This window comes from Hyaena hyaena, unplaced genomic scaffold, assembly GCF_003009895.1.
Source record: "Hyaena hyaena isolate Hyena2069 unplaced genomic scaffold, ASM300989v1 scaffold_599, whole genome shotgun sequence".
NCBI classification, from domain to species: domain Eukaryota; kingdom Metazoa; phylum Chordata; class Mammalia; order Carnivora; family Hyaenidae; genus Hyaena; species Hyaena hyaena.
The window spans coordinates 1,070,331-1,097,109 of NW_024081230.1; the positions used below are offsets into that span (position 1 = coordinate 1,070,331).

The 26,779-nt window shown below is 37.0% G+C and overlaps 1 protein-coding gene across 8 annotated transcripts in view; it reads right to left on the minus strand.

The window, feature by feature from the left end:
* Nucleotides 1-16,222, minus strand: part of RALGAPA1 (Ral GTPase activating protein catalytic subunit alpha 1) — a 259,277-nt gene extending 243,055 nt beyond the window's left edge. For all 8 annotated transcript variants that reach the window (XM_039257004.1, XM_039257003.1, XM_039256998.1 and 5 more), the window contains exon 1: nucleotides 15,672-16,222. In XM_039257004.1, coding sequence (XP_039112935.1) covers nucleotides 15,672-15,777 — 106 coding nt within the window. In that variant the 5' untranslated portion in view covers nucleotides 15,778-16,222. The remainder of the gene's footprint in view (nucleotides 1-15,671) is intronic.
* Between the last annotated feature and the right edge of the window lie 10,557 nt (nucleotides 16,223-26,779).

Below are 26,779 nucleotides of genomic sequence, written 5' to 3' on the forward strand. Positions count from 1 at the left end.
ATTTTAATAATATTTGCTCTTCCATTCCATAAGTATGGAATGTTTTTCCATTTCTTTGTGTTTTCTTCAATTTTTTTCATAAGCTTTCTATAATTTTCAGCACACAGATCTTTTACCTCTTTGGTTACTTTTATGTCTAGGTATCTTACGGTGTTTGGTGCAATTGAAAATGGGATCAATTCCTTAATTTCTCTTTCTGCTACTTCATTATTGGTGTATAGAAATGCAACTGATTTCTGAATGTTGATTTTATATCCAGCAACTTTCCTGAATTCACATACCAGTTCTAGCAGCTTTTTGGTGGAGTCTTTCAGGTTGTCCATGTAGAAACACGTATCATGTCATCTGCAAAGAGTGGAAGTCTGACTTCTCCCTTTCCAATCTGTATGTCTTTTATTTCTCTTTGTTGTCTAATTGCTGAGGCTAAGACTTCCAGTACTATGTTGAACAACTGTGTTGAGAGTGAACATCTCTGTCATGTTTCTGAAATGAGGGGGAAAACTCTCAATTTTTCTCCATCAATGGGGAAAAACCAAAGTCTCTTTCTAATCAGGATACTGCCTTTAAATATTTTTTCTACCACCGTCAATTGAAAGAAAATTGTTCACAAAAAAGCAACTTTGTTCACATACCTAACACATTCATTCTTGAACTACAGAATATTTACTGAACACCTATTTTATGCCAGGCACTATGCTAAGTCTAGGGACAGGAAGACAAAGAGACACACCTCTGCCCTCAGGAAGGTTAATAAAGTCATAAAATGAGTACATTGTAATAAAATAACCAAATTACTAGAAGTAAACAGCACAGTGTAGGAAAAGTTCCTATGCCCATCTGATGGGGAAGCCTTCACCAAACCTATGAACCGTAAAAGAAGAGCAGAAGCTTTCCGGTGTAAGAGTGACAGGAAGGTATGATACAACAAATATCATTAACAAAGGTACAAGAATCACAGAAAGTGATTTCTGATTCAATACTGCTGAAATGTAAAGTGCCAGAGAGGGATAACAAGAATTAAAGAAGACTCTGTTGTAGACAAAAATACATTTATGTAGGTGGGGACAGTTAGACTTTGAGGTGTCTATGGGCTACCTTTACATCTATTTATCTTTTTCTACCACACTGTCAAAAATCAAAGTTTCGTGTTTTAGTAACTTGAAGGATGATGCTGCTATTCACAGAAATACAAAAAAAAAAAAAAATCATTTGGATTATACAGACATAAATAAAGTATGCTTTCTTTTTTAAGACACTGAAAACTTAAACCAACATGCTTCTCTTTTCACTTTAGCTGTCAGGAAATCTAAGAACCAAAGTCAATGCCTGAGAGCTTTAATCATCTTATTTCTAGAACCTGGTAACGCTTCCTTTAGTCAGTTGTCTGTTTTATCACTAATCATTCTATTCCACATTTTACGCAGGCCTATAAACCACATAAAATTGTTTAGATGAAATAAAATCCTTAATAAAAAAATAAATGTTAATGCAGAGGCAGCTCACAGTATTTGAAACAGTTTATTTTAGTAAGCAAATTAATCAGTAACATTTATGTGAATAATCTGCTCCGTAAATCACTGCTTCATAAATACACAAAGATAAAGTATTTCAATTATGTCAAATTAATTTTTCAAATCAGTAAGACTCAAATTAAAGAATATAAACTAAAGACTATATACAAATTAAAGAATAAAAAAAATCTAATGTCATATATATAGAATTACTAACTTTGCATATCAAACCCTCAAAAATATATTCAGGTATCAAAACAAATTTTTTATAAGCAGTTTACAATTCACAAGGACTCCACATGTTCAGATTTTCATTCATGTCAGTTCAAAGTTCATCTGTACCATTTTTAAGTTACTTACTGAACATATGGTATTTGCTTCTGTCCTTTGCATATTACCATTTATGCCCATCGAATATTCTTTATGTTTCTGATTTAGGATATTTTAATCTAATTTTCTTTGTAAAAACATTAATATATCCAGATCGGAGAAACACAATCAAGTATTTTTCAATCATCAATTGATAGTAAATTTCTTCTCTAAATGCAAAAAAGTAAAAAATGGGGAGGAAATTTCTTTGATTAAAGCCAATTTTCAGTCTCATTTGTTTCAGAGAACCTCTTATCAACATCTGATGTACAATGCCTTGGAAACTTAGGGAGTTTTTGTGGGTTTTTTGTTTGTTTCAAGCAAGTATGGACATGAGGTACAGAATTCCTAACAGATGGCACACAAAAGGTGTGTTCGGACTATTCCAGCTTCCTGACTTAAGAGTTTCCAGGCCACGGTAAGGAAGAAACGGAATCAGGTCAGCCAGAGCCAATGGAATCCATAAACTGAGATTATCAGCTGACAGTCCAGGGAAACCAAGATAATTAGAATTCAAAGCACGAAAGAAAGATACACACACTGAGAGAATTCCAGGTACTGGGGAAAGCTCCCTTCTTTATGATCATAAGGAAACTTCCTAAGACAAGTGAAAGAACTATGTGAAAGAATTTAAGAGAACAGTACCAGATGCTCACATAAGACTGAGAATAGCATCTGTTCCCAAGAGCTGAACTTAAAAAAAAAAAAGTCCTCATAATTTGCAGGGCATTCATTGGGCAGAATACTCAGAAAAATTTTGCCTCATAAAAATAGTAATTAGCCCCAGACAGATCTATCAAGAAATCATAAAAACAAGACTTAAAATGCTCAAACTTTAATTTAATTGCATCCCAGAATAAAGCTTAAGAATTTACAGGAATACAAAAATATCCAGAAGTTAAGAAGGTCAAATTCACAGTATCACCTATCCCAAGATTGGTCAGCATAGAAAGAAGCAGGAAAACAACCTAGGATAAGGAAAATAATCAACTGATTAAAACTGACCCAGAATTGAAAGAGAGGTTAGAATGAGCACGGAAGTACATCAAGTTACTTTAACTGTATTCCATGTGTTCAAGAAGTTAAAAAAAAAAAAAAAAGACATGCATATAATTTTATACCCAAATTAACTAAATAAAAACATTTGAGATGAAAAATAAACTAGATAAGATTAATGGCAGATTGCATAAAGCTGAATACTAGTGAACTTGAAGACAATAGAAACCACCCAAGATAAAACAGAGAAAAAAGAATCCCCCAAAACGAAAAGAATGTCAGTCTTTCCAAGCCAAGAAACTTTCTAATATACTAATAATACTTTCCCAATACGCCAATCTAATATTAATACTCTCATATACTAGTAAATGAAATTCCAAAACAGGAGGGGAGAAAGAAGTAGGAAAAAATTACCAAAATTACTGAAAATGTAAACCCAAGCAAGCTAAGAAACTCAATGAACCCCAAACACCAAGAAAACTACACCACGGAACAACTGCTCAAAAGCAGATGAAGAGAAGATCTTAAAAACAGCTTAAAGAAAAATGTTACATGCACAGTAAAGATGATAGCAGATTTATCAGAAATAATGCAGCAAGGGGCACCTAGCTGGCTCAGTCAATGAAACATGTGATTCTTGACACAGGGGTTTGAGCCCCATGTTGGGTGTAGAGATTAAAAATAAAATCTTTAAAAGAAAGAAAGAAAGAAAGAAAGAAAGCAAGCAAGCAAGCAAGCAAAAAGACAGGGGGAGTAAAATGTTTTAAGGACAAAGGGAAAAAGCCATAAACCTAGAATTCTAAACAAAGCCAAGAATCTATCCAAAAAGGGGCAAAATAAAGACTTTTCACACAAACAGAAGTGTGAAGAATTCATCACTACACACCTTCATCATTACAAATAAACATTAAAGAAGTCCTTCAGGCAGAAATGAAATGATACTAGGTAGATAGAAATAACTATCTCTACAAAGAAATGAGGAGCAATGGGAAATGATACATCCTTTCTTATTATTACTTAAAAATCCTCAAAAAATAACTGCTCAGGGGTGCCTGGATGGCTCGGTCAGTTAAATGTCAACTTCACTCAGCTCAGGATCTCCAAAATCACAGGTTCGAGCTCCTTGTCAAGCACTGTGCTGACAGCTCAGAGCCTGGAGCTTGCTTTGGATTCTGTGCCCTCCCTCTATCTGCCCCTTCCCTGCTTGCTCTTGCTCGCTCGCTCTCTAATTTAAAAAAAAAAAAAAAAAAAAACCTGCAAAAAAAACCCTGCTTAAACAAAATAATGTATCATAATATATAATAATTTTTTAAAAAACTGCTTAAGCAAAAAACATGTATAAGCAAAAGTATGACCAGAAAACTATAAAGACTGAGGGGAGAAATGGAAGTACACTTGTACAAAGTTGTCATACAGTAAGAGAAGTGGTGTAAGTGGTATATCACCTAACAGTAGCTCTGGTAAGATAAAGATGTTTATTATAAATCATAAAGCAATCACTTAATTGATAAAGAGATTATGGCTAATAAATCAATAAAGGAGGTTTTTAAAAGAATCAAATTTATTCAATACCAAGAAAGAAAAAAAGAAGAGAGTACTAAAAACAGGCCAAATAGAAAATAAATAGCAAGACAGGCTCAAACTTAACTAAATCAATAATGACATTAAATATACATCATCTAAATGACTACTTATTGGTCTTCATCTGAACAGAACAATTTCGAGTAAGGAGACAGAGTCAGTATTCAAACATGTCTCAAGGAGAAAAGTCCAGGACCAGATGGCCTCACTGGTGAATTCTACCAAACATTTTTTTTTAAGTGTTTATTTATTTTTGAGAAAGAGGCAGTGTGTAAGGGAGGAGGGGCAGAGATACAAGGAGACAGAGAATCCGAAGCAGGCTCCAAGCTCCCAGCTGTCAACACAGAGCCCACTATGGGGCTCAAACCCACAAACTCTGAGATCATGACCTGAGCCGAAGTCAGATGCTCAATCGACTGAGCCACCCAGGCACCCACTCTACCAAACATTTAAAGAATAATTACCAACTCTTCTCAGACACTTCCATTTAAGAGAAGAGGGAATACTTCTGAATTCATTTTACAAGACCAGTGTTACTCTGACATTAAAAAAAAAAGACAAGGGCACACTGCAAGGGAAGAAAATTATAGGACAATATCCCTAAAGAACATAGATGCAAAAATCCTCAACAAAATAGGAGCAAACCAAGGTCAACAATACATTAAAAGGATCATAGTCATGATTAAGTAGAATTTATTTCAAGCATGCAAATATGGTCCACCATCCACAAATCAATGTGATTCACCACAGTAACAAAATGAAGGATAAAAATCACATGATCATCTCAATAGATATTAAAAAAAAAGCATTTGACAAAACTGAACATCCACTCATAATAAAAACTACCAAACAACTGGGTATAGAGGAAATGTACCTCCACATAATAAAGGCCATATATGACAAGCCCACAGCTGACATCATACATCATACTCGATGGTGAAAAGTTGGAAGATTTTCCTCTAAGATGAGGAAGACAAGATGTCCACTCGTCACTTTCATACAACACAGTACTAGAAGTCCTAGCCAGAGCAATTAGGCAAGAAGAAATAAAAAGCCATCTAAACCTGAAAGGAAAACAAAGCTGTCTCTACTTGCAGATAACATAGGAAATCCTAATGACTCCACCAAAAAACTGTTAAAACTAATAAACTCAGCAACGTCTCAGGATACAAAATCAATATACAAAATACAGCTGCATTTCTACACAATAACAATGAACCAAGAGAAAGAGAAATTTAGAAAGCAAACCCAGGGGTGCCTAGCTGGCTCAATCAGTAGATTATGTGACTCGATCTTGGGGTCACAAATTCAAGCCCTACATTGGGTGTAAAGCTTACTTAAAAAAAAAAAGAAAAAAACCTTGGAAACAAAAAAACTTGACAATAAACTATTTTTTAAAAAGCCATTTACAACTCCATCAAAAAGAAAGATACTTAAGAATAAAATTAACCAAGGAAGTGAAAGATCTGTACACTAAAAAAAACAGGACCCTGATTAAGAAATCTAAGAAAACAAAAATAAATAGAAAGATTCCATACTCATGGATTGGAAGAATTAAAAGTTAAAATGTCCATACTATCCAAAGCAATCTAAAGATTCAATGGAATCCCTATCAAACTTCCAATGGCATTTTTCACAAAAATACAAAAAACAATCCTGAAATTTGTATGGAACCACAAAGGACCTCAAACAGCCAAAGCAATCAGGAGAAACACGAACAAACCTGGTGACACACTCCTTGATTTCAAATTGTATTACAAAACTAAAATAATCAAAACGGTACAATATTTGCATAAAAACAGACACCTAGATCAATGGAACAGAACTGAGAGCCCAGAAATAAACCACCACGTAAATGGTCAACTAATTTACAATGAAAGAGCCCGAAATATACAATATGAAAAGGGTAATCTCTTCAATAAATGGTATTGGGGAAACTCAACAGCCATATACAAAGGCTTCTGCATAGCAAAGGAAAGCATCAACAAAATGAAAAGGCACCCCTCAGAATGGATAAAATATCTGCAAACTATGTATCTGATAAAGGGTTAATATCCAAACTATATAAATAACTCATACAACTCAATAGCAAACAACAAACAATCCAATTAAAAAATGGACAGAATATCTGAATAGACATTTTTCCAAAGACATACAGATGGCCAATAGGTAAATGAAAAGGTATTCAACATCACTAATCATCAGTGAAATACAAATCAAAAACACAATGAGATATCACCTCACACCTGTTAGAATGTAATTTTCAAAAAGAAATAGATAGGGGTGCCTGGCTAGCTCAGTCGGTTAAGTGTCTGACTTTGGCTCAGGTCATGATCTCGAGGTTCGTGATCTTAAGCCCTGCGTGGGGCTCTGTGCTTACAGCTCAGAGCCTGGAGCCTGCTTCGGATTCTGTGTTTCCCTCTCTCTCTGTCCCTTCCCTCACTCACACGGTATCTCTCTCTCTCTCAAAAACAAATAAACATTTTAAAAAATGTTTTTAATTAAAAATAGAACTACCATATGATCTAGCAATTCCACCTCTAGGTATATATCTGAAGGAAATGAAATCAATTCCTCAAAGGGATATATGCACCCCCTTGCTCACTATAGTATTTATAGTAGATAAGACATAGAAATGACTTAAGTTGTTCCAATGGATGAATGGATAAAGAACATTTAATATGTGTGTATGTATACATGCATACACACACGTATACACACTACACACATGTACACAATGGAATATTATTCAGCCACACACAAACACACATACACACACAAAGAAAAAGAAAATCTTGCCTTTTGCTACAACATAGATAGAACATGAAGGTATTCAGTGAAGTAAGACAGGGAAAGACAAATACTCTATGTTTTCAGTTATAGGTAAAAAATTTAAAAAAACACACACAAAAACAAAGAATGGCGGTCACTAGAGGCAAGAGGTGGGGGAAATGGGTGAAAGTGGTCAAAAGGTATAAACTTCCAGTTGTAAGATAAATAAGTTCTAGGGATATAATAAAAATAGCATAGTGACAAAGAAAAAAAAATGTACATCATCCATTTTCATTAAGAGACCAATCTCCAAAACAAAAAGTATTACCAGACATAAAGAGATCATTTCACAGGGTGACTAGGTGGCCTTGTCAGTTAAGTGTCTCTTGATTTCAGCTCAGGTCATGATGTCACCGTTCATGAATTCAAGCCCCAAGTGGGGCTCTGCACTGACAGTATGGAGCCTCCTTAGAATTCTCTCTCTCTTCCTCTCTCTGTCCCTCCCCTGAACACACACACACACACTCTCTCAAAAATAAATAAATTTAAATCATTTCCTAATGGTGAAAATAAATTTATCAAGAGTAAAGATTAACCCTGAATGCGTATCACCTAATAACAGAGCTTCAAAATACATGACACAAAATCTGATAGAACTGCAAAAGAAATAGACAAACCCATAATTACAATCAGGAACTTCAGCACTCCATCTCAATATTGATAAAAACAAGCAGACAGCAATTCAGCAAGGATATGAAAGTCTTTAACACTATCAAGCAACTTGTCCTAATTGACATTTTTAGAACAACAATTTTATAACAACAATTTTAGAACATTCAATCCAACAACAGCAGAATATATATTGTTTTCAAGTGTAAATGGAACATGTATCAAGTTAAAACATATTCAGAACTATCAAGACATTTTTATTTTTTTATTTATTTTTTTTTAAATATTTTTTTATTTATTTCTAGGAGAGAGAGAGTGTGAGCAGGGGAGGGTCAGAGAGAGAGGGAGTCACAGACTCTGAAACAGGCTCCAGGCTCTGAGCTGGCAGTCAGCACAGAGCCCGACGCGGGGCTCGAACCCACGAACCGCGAGATCATGACCTAAGCGAAAGTCGGACGCTTAACCGACTAAGCCACCCAGGCGCCCCTATCAAGACATTTTTAAAGAAATCAAGTTCTAAAACATGTTGCCTGAAATTAAAGTAGAATTCAGTAACAGAACAGTATCTGAGTAATCCACAAATACTTGAAGCTAAAGAACACAACTGTAAATAACCAACGGATCAAAGAAGAAATCAAAAGGGAAGGTAGAATGTATTTTGGACCCAGCTGAAAATGTAAATACAAAATACCATAGTTTTTGAGATGTTACTTAGGAAATATTTGTATCATAAAATGCCTAGAGTGGAAAAAAAGGGTCTCAAATCAGTAATCTCAATTTACATTTTAAGAAACTAGAAAAAGAGCAAATTAAAACTAAGTAAAAAAAAAAATCAAAATCAAAGCAGAGATCAATGAAATAAAAATGGAAAAGACAGAGAAAATCAGTAAAGGCCACAAGCTGGTTCTTTTAGATTTATAAAAGTGAGAAGCCTCCAGTCATACTGATCAGGAAAAGAGAAATTATCAATATCAAGATTAAGAGAGGTGACACCAGGGGCGCCTTGGTGACTCAGTGGTTTGGGCACCTGACTTCAGCTTGGTTCATGATCTCGCAGTTCACAAGTTCGAGCCAAGCATCAGGGTCTGTGCTGACAGTTCAGAGCCTGGAGCCTGGTTCAGATTCTGTGTTTCCCTCTCTCTGTGCCCCTCCCATGCTGGTCCAATCTGTCTCTCTCTCTCTCTCTCTCAGAAATAAATATTACAAAATTAAAAAAGAGAGAGAGAGAGAGAGAGAGAAAGGACATCACCACATATACTACAGAGATCAAAAGGAGTATTATGGACCACTTTATGCCTATACATGTGACAACTCATATGAAATAAAATTTCCTTGATAAAAAACAAACTACCAATGCTCACTCAAGAAGAAATAGATAACCTGAATAGCCATCTTTCTATTAAAGTAGTTAAAAACATTCCCTCAAAGAAAACTACAGATCCAGATGGCTTCACTGGTGAATTCCACCAAATCTTTAAGTTAAAAATAAAACAATTTTACATAAATACTTCTCAATTAATACTATAAGGCTAGCACTAGCCTGTATCAGAAGCAGAAACATTATAAGAGAAGTACAAGCCATTATCTCTCATAACTATAAACAAAAAAATTACAAACAAAATATTAGCATAATATACAAAAATGACACTACAAATGACAAAGTAAAGTTTAATCCCAGGACTGCAGAGTTGATTTAACATTTGAAATCAATAGCTTTAATTCATATTAACAAATGAAAACAAAATCTGTTCACCTCAATAAGGGTATAAAAAGCATTTAACAAATCCAACATCTACTCCTGACCCAAACTCTCAGCAAAAAATGAAACTTCCTCAACATGATAAAGGCATCACGTTGTACAGTTAAAAAAAAATTGTTTGCTTTACCCTTAAGATCAAGAACAATACAAGGATGCCCATTCTCACCACTTCTACTCTATACTGTTCTAGGGGTTCTAATGAGTTCAACAAGCCAAGAAAAAATAAAGGCATCCACATTTGGAAAGGAAGAAGTAAAACTGTCTTTACTCTCAGATAAGACTATGTAAAAAAATCCAAAGGAATCTACAAAAAATTAATAGAACTAAGTGGGTTTAGCAAGATTTCAGCACACAAGCTTAACACACAAAAATCAGGGGTGCCTGGATGGCTCAGTCAGAAGAACATGAGAGTCCTAATCTTGCAGTCCTAAAATCAAGCCCCACACTGGGTGCAAAGATTACAAAAAGAATTTTAACTTTAAAAGAAAATTGGCATTGCTGGGGCATGAGGGTGGCTCAGTCATTGAGCATCCAACTTTGGCTCAAGTCATAATCTCAAAGTTTGTGAGTTCAAACCTCATGTCGGACTCTGTGCTGACAGCTCAGGGCCTGGAGCCTACTTGGGACTCTATGTCTCCCTCGCTCTCTGTCCCTCCCCCACTCACACTCTATCTCTACCTCTCTCTCTCAAAAGTAAATAAACATTAAAAAAATTGTATTTCTTTACACTAGCAATTAACAAGAAACAGATATAAATATACCATTTACAACAACCTCCAAAGTGGAAAATATTTAGGGATAAGTGACAAAAGACATGTAAGACCTATGTATTAAAAACTACAAAACACTATCAAGAGAAATAAAATAAGCTGTATATAAATGGAGAAATATACCTCGTTCATAAGTTTGAGAATTCAATATTATTGTCATTTCCCCCTCAAATTGACCCACAGATTCACTACACTCGAAATAAATATCCCAGCAGGAATTACTATTTATTTAATTTTTAAAGACACTGACAAGATAATCTTAAAACTCAAATGGAAATGTTAAGGGCCTGGTATGGCCCCCACACACTATAACCCCCAAAAAAATCTTTGAAAAGGAATTACAAAATTGCAGGGACAATACCACTTGATTTCACGATTTATTAAGTTACAGTAAAAGAAAACAAAAAACCTCTGTGTGTGTGCGCGCGTTCGCACTGGCGCACACAAAGTGAGAGGGAGTGGGAGGGGTCCTGACTCTAACACAAATAAATAGATCACTGGAACAAAATAGAAAGTCCAGAAATAGACCCTCATATATATAGATGAATGACTTTTGGAAAAAGCGCAAATGCAATTCAGTGAACAAAGGGCTGTCTTTTTCAAAAAATAGTGCTGGAGCAAATGAACAGCAATTTGCAAAAAAAAAAAAAAAAAAAAAAAAAAAAAAAAAAAAAAAAAAAAAAAAAAAAAAAAAAAAAGCCAATCCTATCTCAAACCATATTTACAAAGTTATCTCCAGACAGATCACGGATCTAAAAAAAAAAAAGATAGATCACAGATCTAAATATAGATCCCAAAGTTATAAATTTTTTAAAATGTTTATTTATCTTTGAGAGAGAGGAAGAGACAGAACATGAGCAGGGGAGGGGCAGAGAGAGGGAGACACAGAATCCAAAACAGGCTCCAATGTGAGCTGTCAATGCAGAGCCCAGAACAGGGCTCCTACCCACAGACCAAGAGATCATGACCTTGGCTGAAGTTGGATGCTTTACTGACTAAGCCACCCAGACACCTCTGAAGTTATAATTTCTTGAAGAAAGGATAGGTGAAACTCTTTGTGACTTTGGCTTAGGGAAAAAAAGATTCTGGATAAACATAAACTATAAACACCAAAAGCAGTTTTAAACCATAAAAGACAATACTGATATATAGACTTCATCAAAGATGTTAAGAAAATTAAAAGACAGTTCAAAGACTGTTTACAAAAAAAAAAAAAAAAAGCTCTGTAGGGGCACCAGGGTAACTCAGTCGGTTAAGTGTCTGACTTTGACTCAGGTCATGATCTCACGGTTTCTGAGTTCGAGCCCCACATCAGCCTCTGTGCTGACAGCTGAGAGCCTGGAGCCTGCTTCAAATTCTGTGTCTCCCTCCCTCCCTCTCTCTCTCTCTCTGCTCCTTCCCTGCCTGGGCTCGGTCTCTCTCTCTCTCAAAAATAAACAAACATTTTAAAAAGTTTAAAAACAAAAAAGCTCTGCAAATCACTTATCTGATAAAGTGCCTGTATCTAAAAAATATAAGGAATTTTCAAAACTGGATGAAAGCAAATGATTGGATTTAAAAATAAATGAAAAATGTGAAAACACTTCAAACAAGTTATACAATAAAATAAGCACATATATAAAGCTCAATATTATTAGATATCAAAGAAGCAATTATTACCACTAAATACTTATTATAGTGGTTGAAATTAAGAAGACTGGCCGTACCAAGTAGTTTTAGTACACGTGTGCAGAAAATGTCACTCTCATACCTTGCTAGTAAGAATGTAAAATTGTAAAAAGCAGTATGGCAATAAACACACAATTGCTATATGACCCAGCCATTCCACTCCCAGGTATTTATCCAAGAGAGAAGAAAGCATGTGTCTATAATGCTACAAGCACACCTCACAGCAATTTTATGTGTAATGGTCCAAAACTGCAAACTCACAGGGCACCTGGGTGGCTCAATCAGTTAAGCGTCAAACTTTGGCCCAGGTCATGATCTCTCGGTTTGCTGGGTTTGAGCCCTGCATCAGGCTCTTTACTGGGATCCTCTGTCTGTCTCTCTCTCTCTGCCCCCACAGAGAGAGAGAGACAGACAGATGTGCAGATGCACATGTGCATTCTCTCTCAAAAATAAAACATTAAAAAATTTTTAAAAATTACAACATTTGTGGGTTTTGTTTTGTTTATATTTCAAGTTTTTATTTAAATTCTCGTTAGTTAACATATTGTATAATATTAGTTTCAGGAGAATTTAGTGATTCATCATTACATACAATACCCAATGCCCATCACAAGAGCTCTCCTTAATACACAACACCCATTTAGTCCACCCCCCACCCTGCCCATCTCCCCTCCAGCAATCTTCAGTTTGTTCTCCACAGTTAAGAGTCTCTTTTATGGTCTGCCTCCCTCTTTTTTTTCTTTCCCCTATGTTCAACTGTTTTGTTTCTTAAATTCCACATGAGTGAAATCATATGGTATTTGTCTCTCTGACTGACTTATTTCACTTAGCATACACTCTAGCTCCAACCACGTCGTTGCAAACAGCAAGATTTCACTCTTTTTTATAGATGAGTAATATTCCATTGTGTACATATACCACATCTTCTTTATCCACGCATTAGTCAACAGACATTTGGACTGTTTCCATAACAAGTACAACATTTGGAGGCCTATCTTGCACTCCACAAGATTTCGAAACCTCAGCAGTATAGACATTTAGAGCTAGAATATTGTTGTGATGGATTATCTTGTGCAATGTAAGATATATAGCAGCATTTCTGCTACCCACTAGATTCCAGTATCCTCTCCCCCTATTTGTGACAACCAAAAGTGTCTCCAGACATTGTGGCCAGAGGGGCAAAATGGTCTCTGGTTCAGAACCACTGTTCTAAAACTACTGAAGTGTAAAAAGAGACAAACCAAAAAACAGGCTCTTAACTATAGAGAACAAACATGTTTACCAGGCAGGTGAATGGGGGATGGGTAAAATAGGTGAAGGGGATTAAGAGTACACTTACCTTGATGAGCACTAAGTGATATAGGGAACTGCTGAATCACTATTTTGTACACCTGAAACTAGTATAACACTATGTTAACTACACTAGAATTAAAATAAAGATTTTAGGGACATCTGAGTGGCTCAGCCGTTAAGCACCCAACTCTTGGTTTCAGCTGGGGCCATGATCTCATAGCTTTCTGGGTTCAAGCCCTCAATTGGGACTCTGTGCTGACCGTGCTGAGCCTGGTTGGGATTCACTCTCCCACTCTTTCTGCTCCGGCCCACTAACATTGTCTCGGTCTCTCTCAAAATAAACTTTAAAAATAAAATAAAATAAAATTTTAAAAATAAATAAAAATAAGATTACTAAAGTGCAGTAATCTTTCTTATGGACCCCCTCCACTGACAAGGCAGGGAGTCTGAAAGCACAATATTCTCTAGATGAAGGTTCTTACCGATATTTTAAGTGTTTATATACAGTATAGGCTTCATTTTTTAAAGACCCATAAATAAAAGCACAAGTGGTCTCTTTTCATTATTTTTTTTTCAAACAAAGGAAGCTAGACCCTACAAAATATCTAGCATGTGTGGCCTCTTAATTTAGACCAAGCCACCCAAATGTAAAAAAAATGTTTATGCCCAAGAAGTATGTACGAACCATTTCCTAATCACTATCACTAAATACAGCAGTTAATTTAGGAAATGTCAATACTCTACTGTAACTTAACTTTAAAGCTCCGCCTTTACTCAACCTATCTGTCCCAAGTAGGCGTCAAATTCCATTAAGTCTCCAATTTCAAACAGCCATTATCTGTGATACATCTCCTACATTCACACATTGACTTTCTCTATTGCACTCTCTTAGCCAAATCTTTTCTTCAATGACTTAACTCAGAAGTAGAATGAAAACAAAAAGATCACAATCTCAACTACATTGAGATTTATTATTTTCTTGAAAACTGGCTCTCTTTTTACATTGACAAACTGGATTTAATTGCTTTCTTATTCCACAGGAATAAATGCAATTTACTTGTGACAAAGACTTGCTGCCATAAATGTAGGAAGAGTAAAAAAACAAAGACATGATATCTGGGCTCCAGTTCTGGCTCTGCCTCCTAGTAGTTGGATGACCACTTAACATTCCCAGATCTCAGCTTTCTCATTTGTAAAATAGGGAGTAAAATAATAAATACATCCACAGTTACTGTGAGGATTAATTGTAATTTATGTGAAATCATTTTGTAAAACATACAAATGTTGGGCATTACTGCTGGTATCCTGATGGTATGAGTAAACAACAAGCAGAGAAAGACACAGTGAAAACACAGAACTTACATCACTAATGAAACATCACTTTTCAGAAAAACAGGAAAAGAGCTTGAAATAATACCCTGAACTAGGATTCAGGCATCTGGGTTCTAAACTCAGTTCTGCCAATAACTCTCGGTATCAATGCAAAGTAACTTTCCTTTTCACTTCAAACTCCATCTAAAAAGATCCAAGTGTTGGACCAAATGTTCCATAAGTATCAGTACAGCTCTCATCAGCTGTGAAATGAGCAAGTATGCAAAAGATTCCTTTAACACTATTACCACAATTCAGAGAACTGTTTGGTCGGCCAGCCAAACAGATGTAGAGGGCAACAAAGAAAAACTAAATAAAAATAGAATCGTATACAATTCTCGAGAAGCAAAGGAAGCTATAAACTACTGTTTTCTGTAATTAATAACAACCTTCCCTCTAAATGACAGTAATGATGGACAAGGTACATTAACAGAAGGGCGGGGCTCTTGCCCCAAGATTTTTTTTGAAAACCAGCCACTTCCCAAAGAGGTGTAACTGCTTCCTCGTCCTCATTAGCCATGAAACTTGAAAGATTAAGGTTTATATTGTTTGAGAAGGTTTTTTTTTCACTTGGATGAGGATGGCGGCAGTCACCTGACACACATTCTATAAACACCATTATCGACAACACCAAGCCTCTGGAAAGTCTAAAAAAGATCTCAGTTTTTAGAGTAATACTAGTTTATAAAAAGGAGTTCGGGCTATTAACTCAAAATTGGATAACCCTGTTAGTGGTGATTAGTGTGTGCCAAATGCCAAGTTTTCCCTTCCCCAAATTATCCAGCCTCCCGCGTCTCCGCGGAGGCGACGCCTCGCCCTCTACTCCTGCACCGCGCTAGGGCGGGAGGGAGAGTCCCCACGGGCTCCCAGAGGAGGGAAGGCCTTTGGGTGCCGCCACCCCTCGCTCCTCACCGATGACGATGCGCAGGTGCTTGAGACGGGTCAGCGCGTCCTTCTTGGTGTCCAGCACCTTCTGGGTAGACTTCTTCACGTCCCCGTGCGGCTTCTTGGAGAACATCCTGCCGCTGCCGCGGCCACAGCCGACTCGGGGACTCCGGCCCGGCACCGGCGGCGCAAAGTGGAGCGAGTGGGCGGGGAGGATACTAGCCTAAGCAGCTCATTCACTCCCCAGGCTTGCGGGCCCCGGCGCAGCCGACTCCACTCACATCCAGGCCAGGGCCGCCACCTCCACCCGCCTCCCGCCGCGGCTGCAAGGCACCTTCGGTTCCGGCTCCAATATGGCGGATACCCTCTCCCAGTCCTGCACCGAGCGAGGGACACCCAGGCAGGTCGGCCGCCGCCGCCTCCGCCGCCTCCTGAGGCTACCGCTCGCTGCCACAGGCCGGGGCCCGGGACCGGGAGCCGCGGAGGTGGGGCTCTCGTTCGCGGCAGCACAACTCCTCTCTCTCCCTGAGGCCCCCTTAAGGTTGAAGCTTCTTTAGCAGCTTAGACCCTGCATAGGCCGAAACGGAGACGAGCGCAGTGATGTGGTTTCACGACTCTGCCGTCGGTGGCGAATGGTCCCCGTGGCAACCGCCTTCTGACGTCAAGGCTTCTTGACGTCATGCCAGCGTGAGATCATCCGTGGCGTTTAGCACCTTCGGTTTCCTGCGTAAAGCGCCAAAGGAGGAGCCCGGGAAAATCAGGGAAGGGAATTACTGCGTTCGCCATTGTAAACAGAGGGATGCCTGGCCAAACTCCCAGAGTGGTGTCGTTGAGTTTTTGTTTTAAAAGGTCCGTCATCTCCACTGTTAACTTAAAAAGTAGCTCCAAAACACCAAGACAGAAGTGCAATATATTTTAGATGCCAATTCTGAAGCCCTTGGATGTAACACCCCTTCAATTCCTAAGTTGACTTTTGTTTAAAGGAGTTGTTTTGTTTTGCAAAGTGATGGTTAACGATTGTAGTTTAGAGATTTGTAGAGTTATAATACATCCTCTTGGTTAAAATTATCTTGCGCGCACACACACACACAAATAATAAAATGATCTTGCACAAATAAATGAATCCCAAAAGCATACAGTAACAGAGTGCAAAATTACAAGAGAAAAGAAACCTGGAGAACTTTAAGGGTGAATTTTTCTTAATATATAAAGAGTTCACAAACCCAGGAGAAAATTGCTAAGGCTGCGATAGAAAAACTCATAGAAAACATGGTGGGAAAAATCACAGAAGTGTATACACATAACTAAAACATGTGAAAATGTTCACACAGTAATTTTTAAAAATCAGATTACGGGGCACCTGGGTGGTTCAGTGGGTTAAGCATCCGACCTCAGCTCTGGTCATGATCTCCCCGTTCCCTGGTTCGAGTCCCCCATCTGGCTCTGTGCTTACAGCTCAGAGCCAGGAGCCTGCTTCAGATTCTGAGTCTCCCTCTCTCTCTGTTCCTCCCCCACTTGTGTGCTCTCTCTCTCTCTCTCTCTGTCTCTCTCTCTGTCTCTCTCTCTCCCTCCCTTCCTCAAAACTGAATAAACTTTTTTTAAAAAGTCAGATTAAAACAGTACTTTTAAACAATTATTAAACAGCTTTATTGAAGAGAATCAATATACAACTAACTGCACATTTTCCAAGTTTACACTTTAAGTTCTACGTTTGCATACACCCATGAAAACATCACTACCATCAAAATAGTGAATGTATCTGTCACCCCTAAAGTTTTCCTCTTGCCTCTTGATAATCTCTCCCTCTCAGTAACTGACCCCTGGTTCCCAGGAGACCCCTGATCTGCTTTCCAGCACTTGGAGTTTCCATTTTCTAGAGTACTATATAAATGTAAGCATTCAGAATACTCTTTTGTCTAGCTTCTTTTGCACAGTATAATTTATTTTTTAACAATAATGTGATGTTTTATTAGTGAAATTAGTAAAGTGGTTTTTTTAACTTTTTTTTTTTAATTTATTTCTGAGAGAGAGAAAGACAGCGTGAGCAGGGGAGGGTCAGAGAGAGAGACACACACAGAATCTGAAGCAGGCTCAGGCTCTGAGCTAGCTGTCAGCACAGAGCCCGACGCGGGGCTCAGACCCACAACCGCGAGATTGTGACCTGAGCCAAAGTCGGACGCCTAACCGACTGAGCCACTCAGGCGCCCCTAAAGTTTGTTTTTAAATGAGACACCTTACTCCTGGTGGATGTGACAGAGATGCTCCTATTGCTTGCTGGGAAGAAGCATTAATTACTATAAGCTTAGTGGAAATTAAAATTTGGCATTATGTATCAAGACACTTAAAAACATTCACACGCTTTGATTCATTAGTTCAGTTTTAGAATTCTATTCTAAAAAATCATAAATGGGAAAAGTGAAAAAATATTAACATAATTTATAACATTGAAAGACTGGAAAACAATATGAGTGTCTGTCAGAAAGTAGATGAATGTCCAATAGGTAGAATGTTATCTGTGAAAATTACTAATATGAACATTTTTTAATAACATGGGAAATACTCAAGACAATATTAAGTGAATAAGCATATACAAAATTAAAAATGTGTATGTTATCAAAACTGGAAAAAAAAAGCTGTCCATACAATTTTTGAAAAGGATGAAAAAACCCTCCAAAATTGTGATTATAGTTGCAAAGGGAATTACAGGTGATTTTAATTTTCTTCTTTATATTTTTATATATTTATAAAAATATATTGGTAAATATTTTTAATATTTATAAAAATATATTTACATTTTTTCCTTATATTTCCTTTACAAAAAGCAGATATTGCTTTTACAATTTAGAAAACAAATTGTTTTAAAGAAAATCTAATGTACCAATTGTAAACTAACAAATATAATTAAGGTGTGTATATAAGAAGAGAAACTCATTGAAAACAAGGGCTTTTTACAAAATGTTATCTTTATGTTCTACTATGGTACAGAATAAATATTTGTTGGTGTTTTAATTTTTATGTTTATACTAAAAGTTTTCTTTTTTTGATAGTAGAAGATTTATCTGATGCCATGATTCTGAGTATCAATTATTTGGTGATTTTTTTTTTTATTTGGGACACCTCTGTCCCTTCCTATAACCTGTCTTTTCTGAGATACTAATCTCAAATTCAAGTATACTCAAACTACTCAAACTCAGTATATACAAAACTGAAACTTGTCAGCTTTGTTCTCCTTCCCCCCAAATCTGATCTTCGTCCTTCATCTGATATCTTTACTGATAATACAACTATCAGCCCAGTTTTTCCAATCCAGAAACTCATCTTCTTAAGGCTTCCCTTTATCTTCTTTTGTCTAGTTACCAAAACCTGATGATTCTACTTCCTAAATATTTCTTGATTTCGTCCTGTTCCCTTCATTATCACAACCTTTGTTTAGCCTCAGGTTTTCAAGTTTAGGCTCATTTTAAGCTATGCCTGCTAGAAATGGCTTTCTAGCACAATAGTTTCCTCCCCACTCCCACATCTTTGTAGGATTTGAGCATCCACTCAGTTTTAAGTAAATTCTAAGAGTTAAAAAAAAAAGAAGAAGAAAAGAAAAAACCATTCGATAGTCTTATCTTCTTGAAATTAGTTCTTGAATATCTGTTTTAAAATCAGGAAATGCATAGCACTTCAGATCTAAGAATAAAACTTACATTGAGGGACTAATTTTAGCGAAGCTAGAAAACATGTCCAAATTTTATACCTTGCAGATCTAGTTTCTTATCTTTCTAAACTTATTGAAGTGGACATTTTTAAAAAAAGTAATTAGTTACATTGATGGTAGTGGATGTATGTTGGTTTGCCTTGTCTTCTTCTGGTAATCATACCCAGATTTCCCTTTGGAAAGCCACCCCTCTCTTGGTCTCATTCGATCTCACGCCCCATGGCCCCATTTACACATTAGTACTCAAGCATTCTGGGCAAAGCAAGTGTGTTAGGGATCAGCACAAGACCAAGGCAATCAAATAAAACTCACTCCTAGTACTTTTGAGAAAGAAAAACTCTTTTTTCAGGATGAAGGCCTGGAACTGCTAGGAACCAATATGTGAAAAGAATCTGCTGGGAAGGGGCACCTGGGTGGCTCAGTCAGTTAAGCATTCCACTTCAGCTCAGGTCATGATCTCGTGGATTAGGAGTTCAAGCCATGCATCAGGCTTCTGCTTGGGATTCTCCCTCTCTCTCTCTCTCTCTCTCTCTGCCCCTTCCCCACTCATGCTTTCTCTCTCTCAAAATAAATAAAAACTTAAAAAAAAAAAAAAGAATCTGCTGGGAATAGTGCCAACACTCCAAGAACAGAGGAAATAAAGGAAGAGACTGAGTTTGGACAACCTTGTTTGGGCATTGGGATTGAACTTGCATGAAATGCCATGATCTTTTCTCTTTCACAGACCGTTAGTTTTTGTTGGGCTTCAACTACTTGCAACAGGAAAAGTCCTGATTTATATATTTTAAAGATAGTTGGTAGACTGAATAGGAATTAGAAATTTTTAAAGAAAAAAAAAAGAACTGCTTGAGAACAACATGCAGCCCTCTTTCGAAGCCCTCCCACAGCACTTACTTTTTTCTCTCCCGTGACGCTCACTGCACTCTACACTATAATCAGTCTATGCTTCTTCTCCCCTATATCAGACTATAAAATCTCCTTAAGACAAGTTTTGAGTAGACCTTGGATTGTGATCCATAATCCAGTACTCCAAGTTGTTTTCTCGCCCTTCCTAGTTCCCGCTTTCTGTCTTCTTCTTTCTTTCTGTGTCTGTCTCTGTCTCTCTCTGCCCTCTCAAATGGTACCTGGCATGTGATAGGTTCTCAATACATATTTATGGCAAGAATAAATCAGCACTGGGCACTCAATAAGCATTTAGAATATAGAGTTACTGTTTCTGCTGTCAATTCAGGAGCAGTAACCTGTTTTGGGTTTGAGAGATGGTCACCAGAGAAACAGAGAAGCTGGTAGGAGGACAAAGAAAGGAGAAACAATGCTTTTTTATATATATATATATATAAAGTTTATTTTTATTTATTTTGAGAAAGAGAGAGAACACATGCGAGTTGGGGGAGGGGCAGAGAGAGAGAGAGAGAGAGAGAGAGAGAGAATCCCAAGCAGGCTCTGCACTATTAGTGCAGGGTTGAGCCCATGAACCGTGAGTTCATGACCGGAGCTGAAATCAAGAGTCTGATGCTTAACCAAGGGCGCCACCCAGGTGCCCCAAGGAGACACGGAGCAGGCCAGAATGTAACAGCTCGGAGCCTGGAGCCTGTTTCAGTCTGTGACTCCCTCTCTCTCTGACCCTCCCCTGCTCACGCTGTCTCTCTCTCTCTCCTAGAAATAAATAAAAAATAAAACATTTAAAAAAAATAAAAATAAAAACGTTAAAAAATGTAAAAAAAAATTCATTTATGTTGATCTATTTCAACTGTGAAGGTAAAATTGCTATTAAGGTCTTAACAGAACACTATATATGGTTGAGACAGGAATATAGACGTACAGAATAAAGAAAGGAAAAAGAAAAAGAAAAATAGTCTTTCTTAAACATTTCCATGATTTGCCCATGAAAATGAGCATCAATAGTGGTCACCAGAGACTCAGCAGAAAGAAATTTGGAGTCTACAGTTTGGACAATTTATTCTGTTCTCAATCTATTACTAAGAATATTTTCATATACTACTTAGGTGTTTTCTTTCATATAGTTTTTCATATTTGCTATTTCATATCCCAATTTTTTGCTGCAAAAACTTGACAACAAAAAACTTAAGCAGAATACTGACATTTTCTACAAAATAAATCTTGATTTCCTTTGCTATTACTTCTGTTCATTTTTTCTTTCTTTCTTCTTATTATTTTATTTTGAGAGAGAGAGAGTGCAAGTGGAGGAAAACGGCAGAGGGAGAGAGAGTCGTAAGCAATCTCCACGTTTAGCTCGGAGATGGACGTGGGGCTTGATCCCATGACCCTAGGATCATGACCTGAGCCAAAATTAAGAGTCAGATGCTCAACCAACTGAGCCACACAGATGCCCCTCTTTTTTTCTCTTTAAACCTCTTTTCCTTATTTGCAGTCCGTATAGACATGGATATATTGTTGTTTTTTTCTCTGCAAGGAAAAATTCAAGATGTCCTATTACATTGATTACTAAATCCAAAGAATCTGCATCTACTAAAAATAAATAAATAAATAAATAAATAAATAAATAGGGGCGCCTGGGTGGCTTAGTCGGTTAAGCGTCCGACTTTCGCTTGGGTCATGATCTCGCAGTTCGTGGGTTCAAGCCCCGCGTCGGGCTCTGTGCTGACTGCCAGCTCAGAGCCTGGAGCCTGTTTCAGCCTGTGACTCCCTCTCTCTCTGACCCTCCCCTGCTCACGCTGTCTGTCTCTCTCTCTCTCCTAAAAATAAATAAAACATTAAAAAAATAAATAAATAAATAAGTAAGTAAATAAATAAATAAATATCAGTGAAATTCTCAGTGGTATGAATTAAAACAGTTCTTGGAAACTTTCCCCTATAAAATAATTTCATTAACAGTGAGGCTGCTTGTTTGTAAAAGTGTTTTCCTCCTACGTTCTCAACCCTAGCAATAGCTCTATGCAAAGTCCAAGTATTTGAGTCCATAAAAAAGGTTTTAAGTTCAGCGAAGAAGAGAACCATGAGAATTTTGTCAAAATTATATAAAAAAAGAAACACAGATAATACTTTGCTTAATAGGAGCTGTTGCAATGACAATCTTACCATTTTTTAAAAGTTTACAAAAATTTATGCAGTTCCTGCATGCATGGCTTGTATGTATCATCAAAGTTACAGAGCTTGCTTGCATTATGATAGAGTGGGCAAATACATGAATTATTTAAGGGATTTGGGTTCTAGTTCCTCTCAAGATCAGTTTTCTCATTAGTAAAATCAACATAAGGTCTGCCACGCAGGGTTTTGTAAAATTCAGGAAAGATCTTTAGAGTTAGATAGCTCTGAATTAAACATTCCAGTTCAGGATTTACTTGCTCTGGGATCCTTGGCATAGAGTTTAATGTCTCTGAAACCCATTTTCCTTATATATAAACCACATCTTTAGTTGTGATAATTAGGTGAGAGATGGTATTGAAAGTTACTTCTTCTATGAGGGCTGGTATGTAACCTTCCCTTTCTTTCCTTCATAGACTTTTAATAGAGCAATCTGTGTAATTGTTTAAGATTTGCCCTCCCACTGGATTACAAACTCCCTTAGGAGAGAGACCATGTAGGTTATGTTTAAAAGTGTATCCTAGTCTTCCTGCAAATTGCACTTTAAAAAATGTGCTCAAGGGGTACTTGGGTGGCTCAGTCAGTTAAGTGACCGACTTGATTTCTGCTCAGGTCATGATCTCATGGTTTGTGAGTTCAAGCCCCATATCTGGCTCTGTGCTGACAGTGCTGAGCCTACTTGGGTTTCTCTCTATCTCTCCCTCTCTCTCTCTGCCCCTCCCACATTCTCTCTTTCTCTCTCTCTCTCTCTCTCTCTCTCTGTCTCTCTCTCTCAAACAATTAAATAATTTTAAAAAGTGTTTAAATATTTTTAAATAAATAAATATAAAATATAAATATAAAAATAAAATAAAAATTTTTAATGTATTAAAAATAAAAATAAAAAAATAAAATGTATTCAATAAATATTTGTTGAGTGGAAGAATGGATGTAAGTTCCCATTTCTTTCTCTTGCACAGAAACACAGTAAATGGTGAATGAAATAATTTTAGAAAATGAAAATTGTAATATATCATTAGAAATAATTATATGTCTGGCACACCACAAAAAGGAAACACTGTTGTAAAACACACTGGCATGTTTCATTTCCATATAGCCTGTCCTGCCCACTGCCTGATTTTCTTTTCCTTTATGACAGAAATACTAAAATGCTTTGAAAATGTAAGCTCTCCCCTCTGGAGACATATTTATTATGAAAAGAAAAACCCAGAAAATTCTCTTTGAAATTTTGCGTGTGAAAACTAGAATTTAAAACCTAAGTTTAGAATCATGAACATTCCATGTGTCACCTGGGTGCCTCAGTCCATTGTGTCTCCAACTCTTGATTTTGGCTCAGGTCATGATCTCATAGTTCATGAGTTCAAGCCCCACATTGGGCTCTGTGCTAACAGCATGGAGCCTGATTAGGATTCTCTCTCTGCCCTTCCCATGCTCATGCTCTCTCTCTGTCTGAAAATAAATAAACTTTAATAAATAAATAAATAAATAAAATCATGAACATCCCAAGAAATATAGGTCATCATCAATTTCCCAAATGTGAACATGTTATAGTACCCTTTTTTTATAATGTCAGGTTAATTCAAATTTGAGATTTCTTAAATTCATAGATCAATTTTTAATAGATTTTATTTTTATAGATCAGTTTCAGGTTTATAGCAAAACTGAGAGGGAGATACAGAGATTTCCTATATATTCTCTACTCCCACATATGCACAGCCTCGCCCATTATCAACATCACTCACCAGAGTGGGACATTTGTTACAACTGATGAACCTACATTGACATATTGTCATCCAAAGAGCATAGTTTACATTAGGGCTCAATTTTGTTGATACACTTTTTATGGTTTTGAACAATTGTATAATGACATGTGTCTACTATTAAAGAATTATACACAATGTTTTCACTGCCTTACAAATTCTCTGTGCTTCACGTACTCTTCCCTCCATCTAACCACTGGCAACCACTGATCTTTTTACTGAATAGACTTATTTTTTTAATAAATTTAAATTTACAATAGTATAGAGAGTTCCCTTATGCCCAACTACCACACAGTTTCCCCATTATTAACATCTAATGTTAGTGTGATATATTTATCACAATTAATAAGCCAATATTTGATAATGCTATTATCAACTAAATTCTGTAGCTTTTTCAGATTTTTAAAAATCTAATGTCCTTTTTTCCATTCCATGATCTTATCCAGGATAGTTTATTACATTTAGTTATCATTTCTCCTTAAGTTCCTTTTGGCTGTGATAGTTTCTCATTTTTGTTGCTTTTGATGACCTTGAGAGTTTTGACGAGAAGTGCTCAGGTTTATCGAAGGATGCCTCTCTATGAAATTTGTCTGATGTTTTCTCATGATTAGACCAAGGCTGTGGGTTTTAGGGAAAAGATCACAGAGCCCGAGTCTCATTTTCATTACATCACATTACCTACTATCAGCATGAATTATGACTGTTTTTTGGTTTTCGATTTTTTAAAAAATTTTTACTGCGTTCTTTTAAATTTATTTCTGAGAGAGAGAAAGAAAGACAGCGTGAGCAGGGGAGGGTCAGAGAGAGAGGGAGATACAGCATCTGAAACAGGCTCCAGGCTCTGAGCTAGTTGTCAGCACAGACCTGATGCGGGGCTCGAACCCACAAACCGTGAGATCACGACCTGAGTCAAAGTCAGTCACTTAACTCACTGAGCCACCCAAGCACTTAGAGTTATTGTCATTAATGTTGACCTTGATCACCTTGTAGTTTGTCAGATTTGTCAGGTTTCTTCAATATAATTGCCTTTTTATACCATACTCTTTGGAGGGAAATCACTATGCCCAGTCCTGATTTCTTAGTTGATTGGATTTTATTTTATAAGCTTGTTCAGTTTTACTTCTTTTATTTTTGTACATTTACTTCTATTATGTTAGACATTATATATGTTTTAAGTATCATTACTTGTGAATGAGAAGATAGAAATGCCAACCGTGTTACAACGGTAAGAGTAGGTGAAGCATGCTTACCAAGTCAATCCTAGTGAAACACAAATGGCAAGGATCTGAAGTTAGCAGGTAGAAAATTAAGAACCCAAAGAAGTGATCAAGAGGTAGAACAGCAGTTCTGGAGGCACCTGGGTGGCTCAGCTGGTTAAGTGTTTGAATTCAGCTCAGGTCTGATCTCACCATTTCAGAGTTCAAGCCCGACATCAGGCTCTGTGCTGATAGCTCAGAGCCTGGAGCCTGCTTCGGATTCTGTGTCCCTCTCTCTCTGCCCCTCTCCTGCTCACTCTCTCTCTCTCAAAAATAAACAAACATTTTACAGAAAATTTTTAAAAAGGTAGACTAGCAGTTCTCAAAGCTTTTAGTGTCAGGATCAAAATTATTAAGGAATCACCAAAGAGCTTTGCTAATCTATTACATGATTAAAAATTAAAGCTGAGGAAACTACAAAATTCTGATGAAATAAATCAAAGATATAAAAAAATGGATCTTTTGTTCATAGCAGCACTCTCCACAATAGCTAAAACATGGAAAGAGCCTAAGTGTCCATCAACAGATGAATGGATCAAGAAGATGTGGTTTATCTATACCATGGAATACTACATGGCAATGAGAAAGAATGAAATCTGGCCATGTGTAGCAACATGGATGGACCTTGAGGGTGTTATGCTGAGCGAAATAAGTCAGGCAGAGAAGGACAAATACCATATGTTTGCACGTATAGGAGGATTAGGAGGAACTTGACAGAGGAACAAGGGGGAGAAGAAGGGGGAAATGGTGGGGGAAAGGGAGAGAGGCAAACCATGAGAGACTCTTGAATGATGAGAAACAAACTGAGGACTGATGGATGTGGGGGGGGAGGAGGGATGGGCATGGAGGAGGACACTTGTGGGGATGAGCACTGAGAGTTATGTGGAAACTAATTTGACAATAAACTATTTGTAAAAAAAAAAAAAAGGATCTTTTATGTTCAATGAATAGAACATTACATTTTTTTAAGGTGTCAATTCTTCCTTGGGCACCTGGGTGGCTCAGTCAGTTGAGAATCCAACTTTGGCTCAGGTCATGATCTCACAGTTCATGGGTTTGAGCCCTGCGTTGGGCTCTGTGCTAACAGCTAGAGCCTGGAGCCTGCTTTGGATTCTGTCTTCCTCTCTTTCTGCCCCTTCCCTCCTCATGCTCTGTCTCTCTCTCTCTCTCTCTCTCTCCTCTCTCTGTCTCTCAAAAATAAACATTAAAAAAAAAAAAGATGTCAATTCTTCCCAACTTGGTCTACAGACTCAATACAATACCAATCAAAATCCCAGAAGCTATTTTGCTGCTTGGAAAGGCAAAAGATCCAGCATAGCCAAAAAAACGATAAAGAGGAACAAAGTTGCT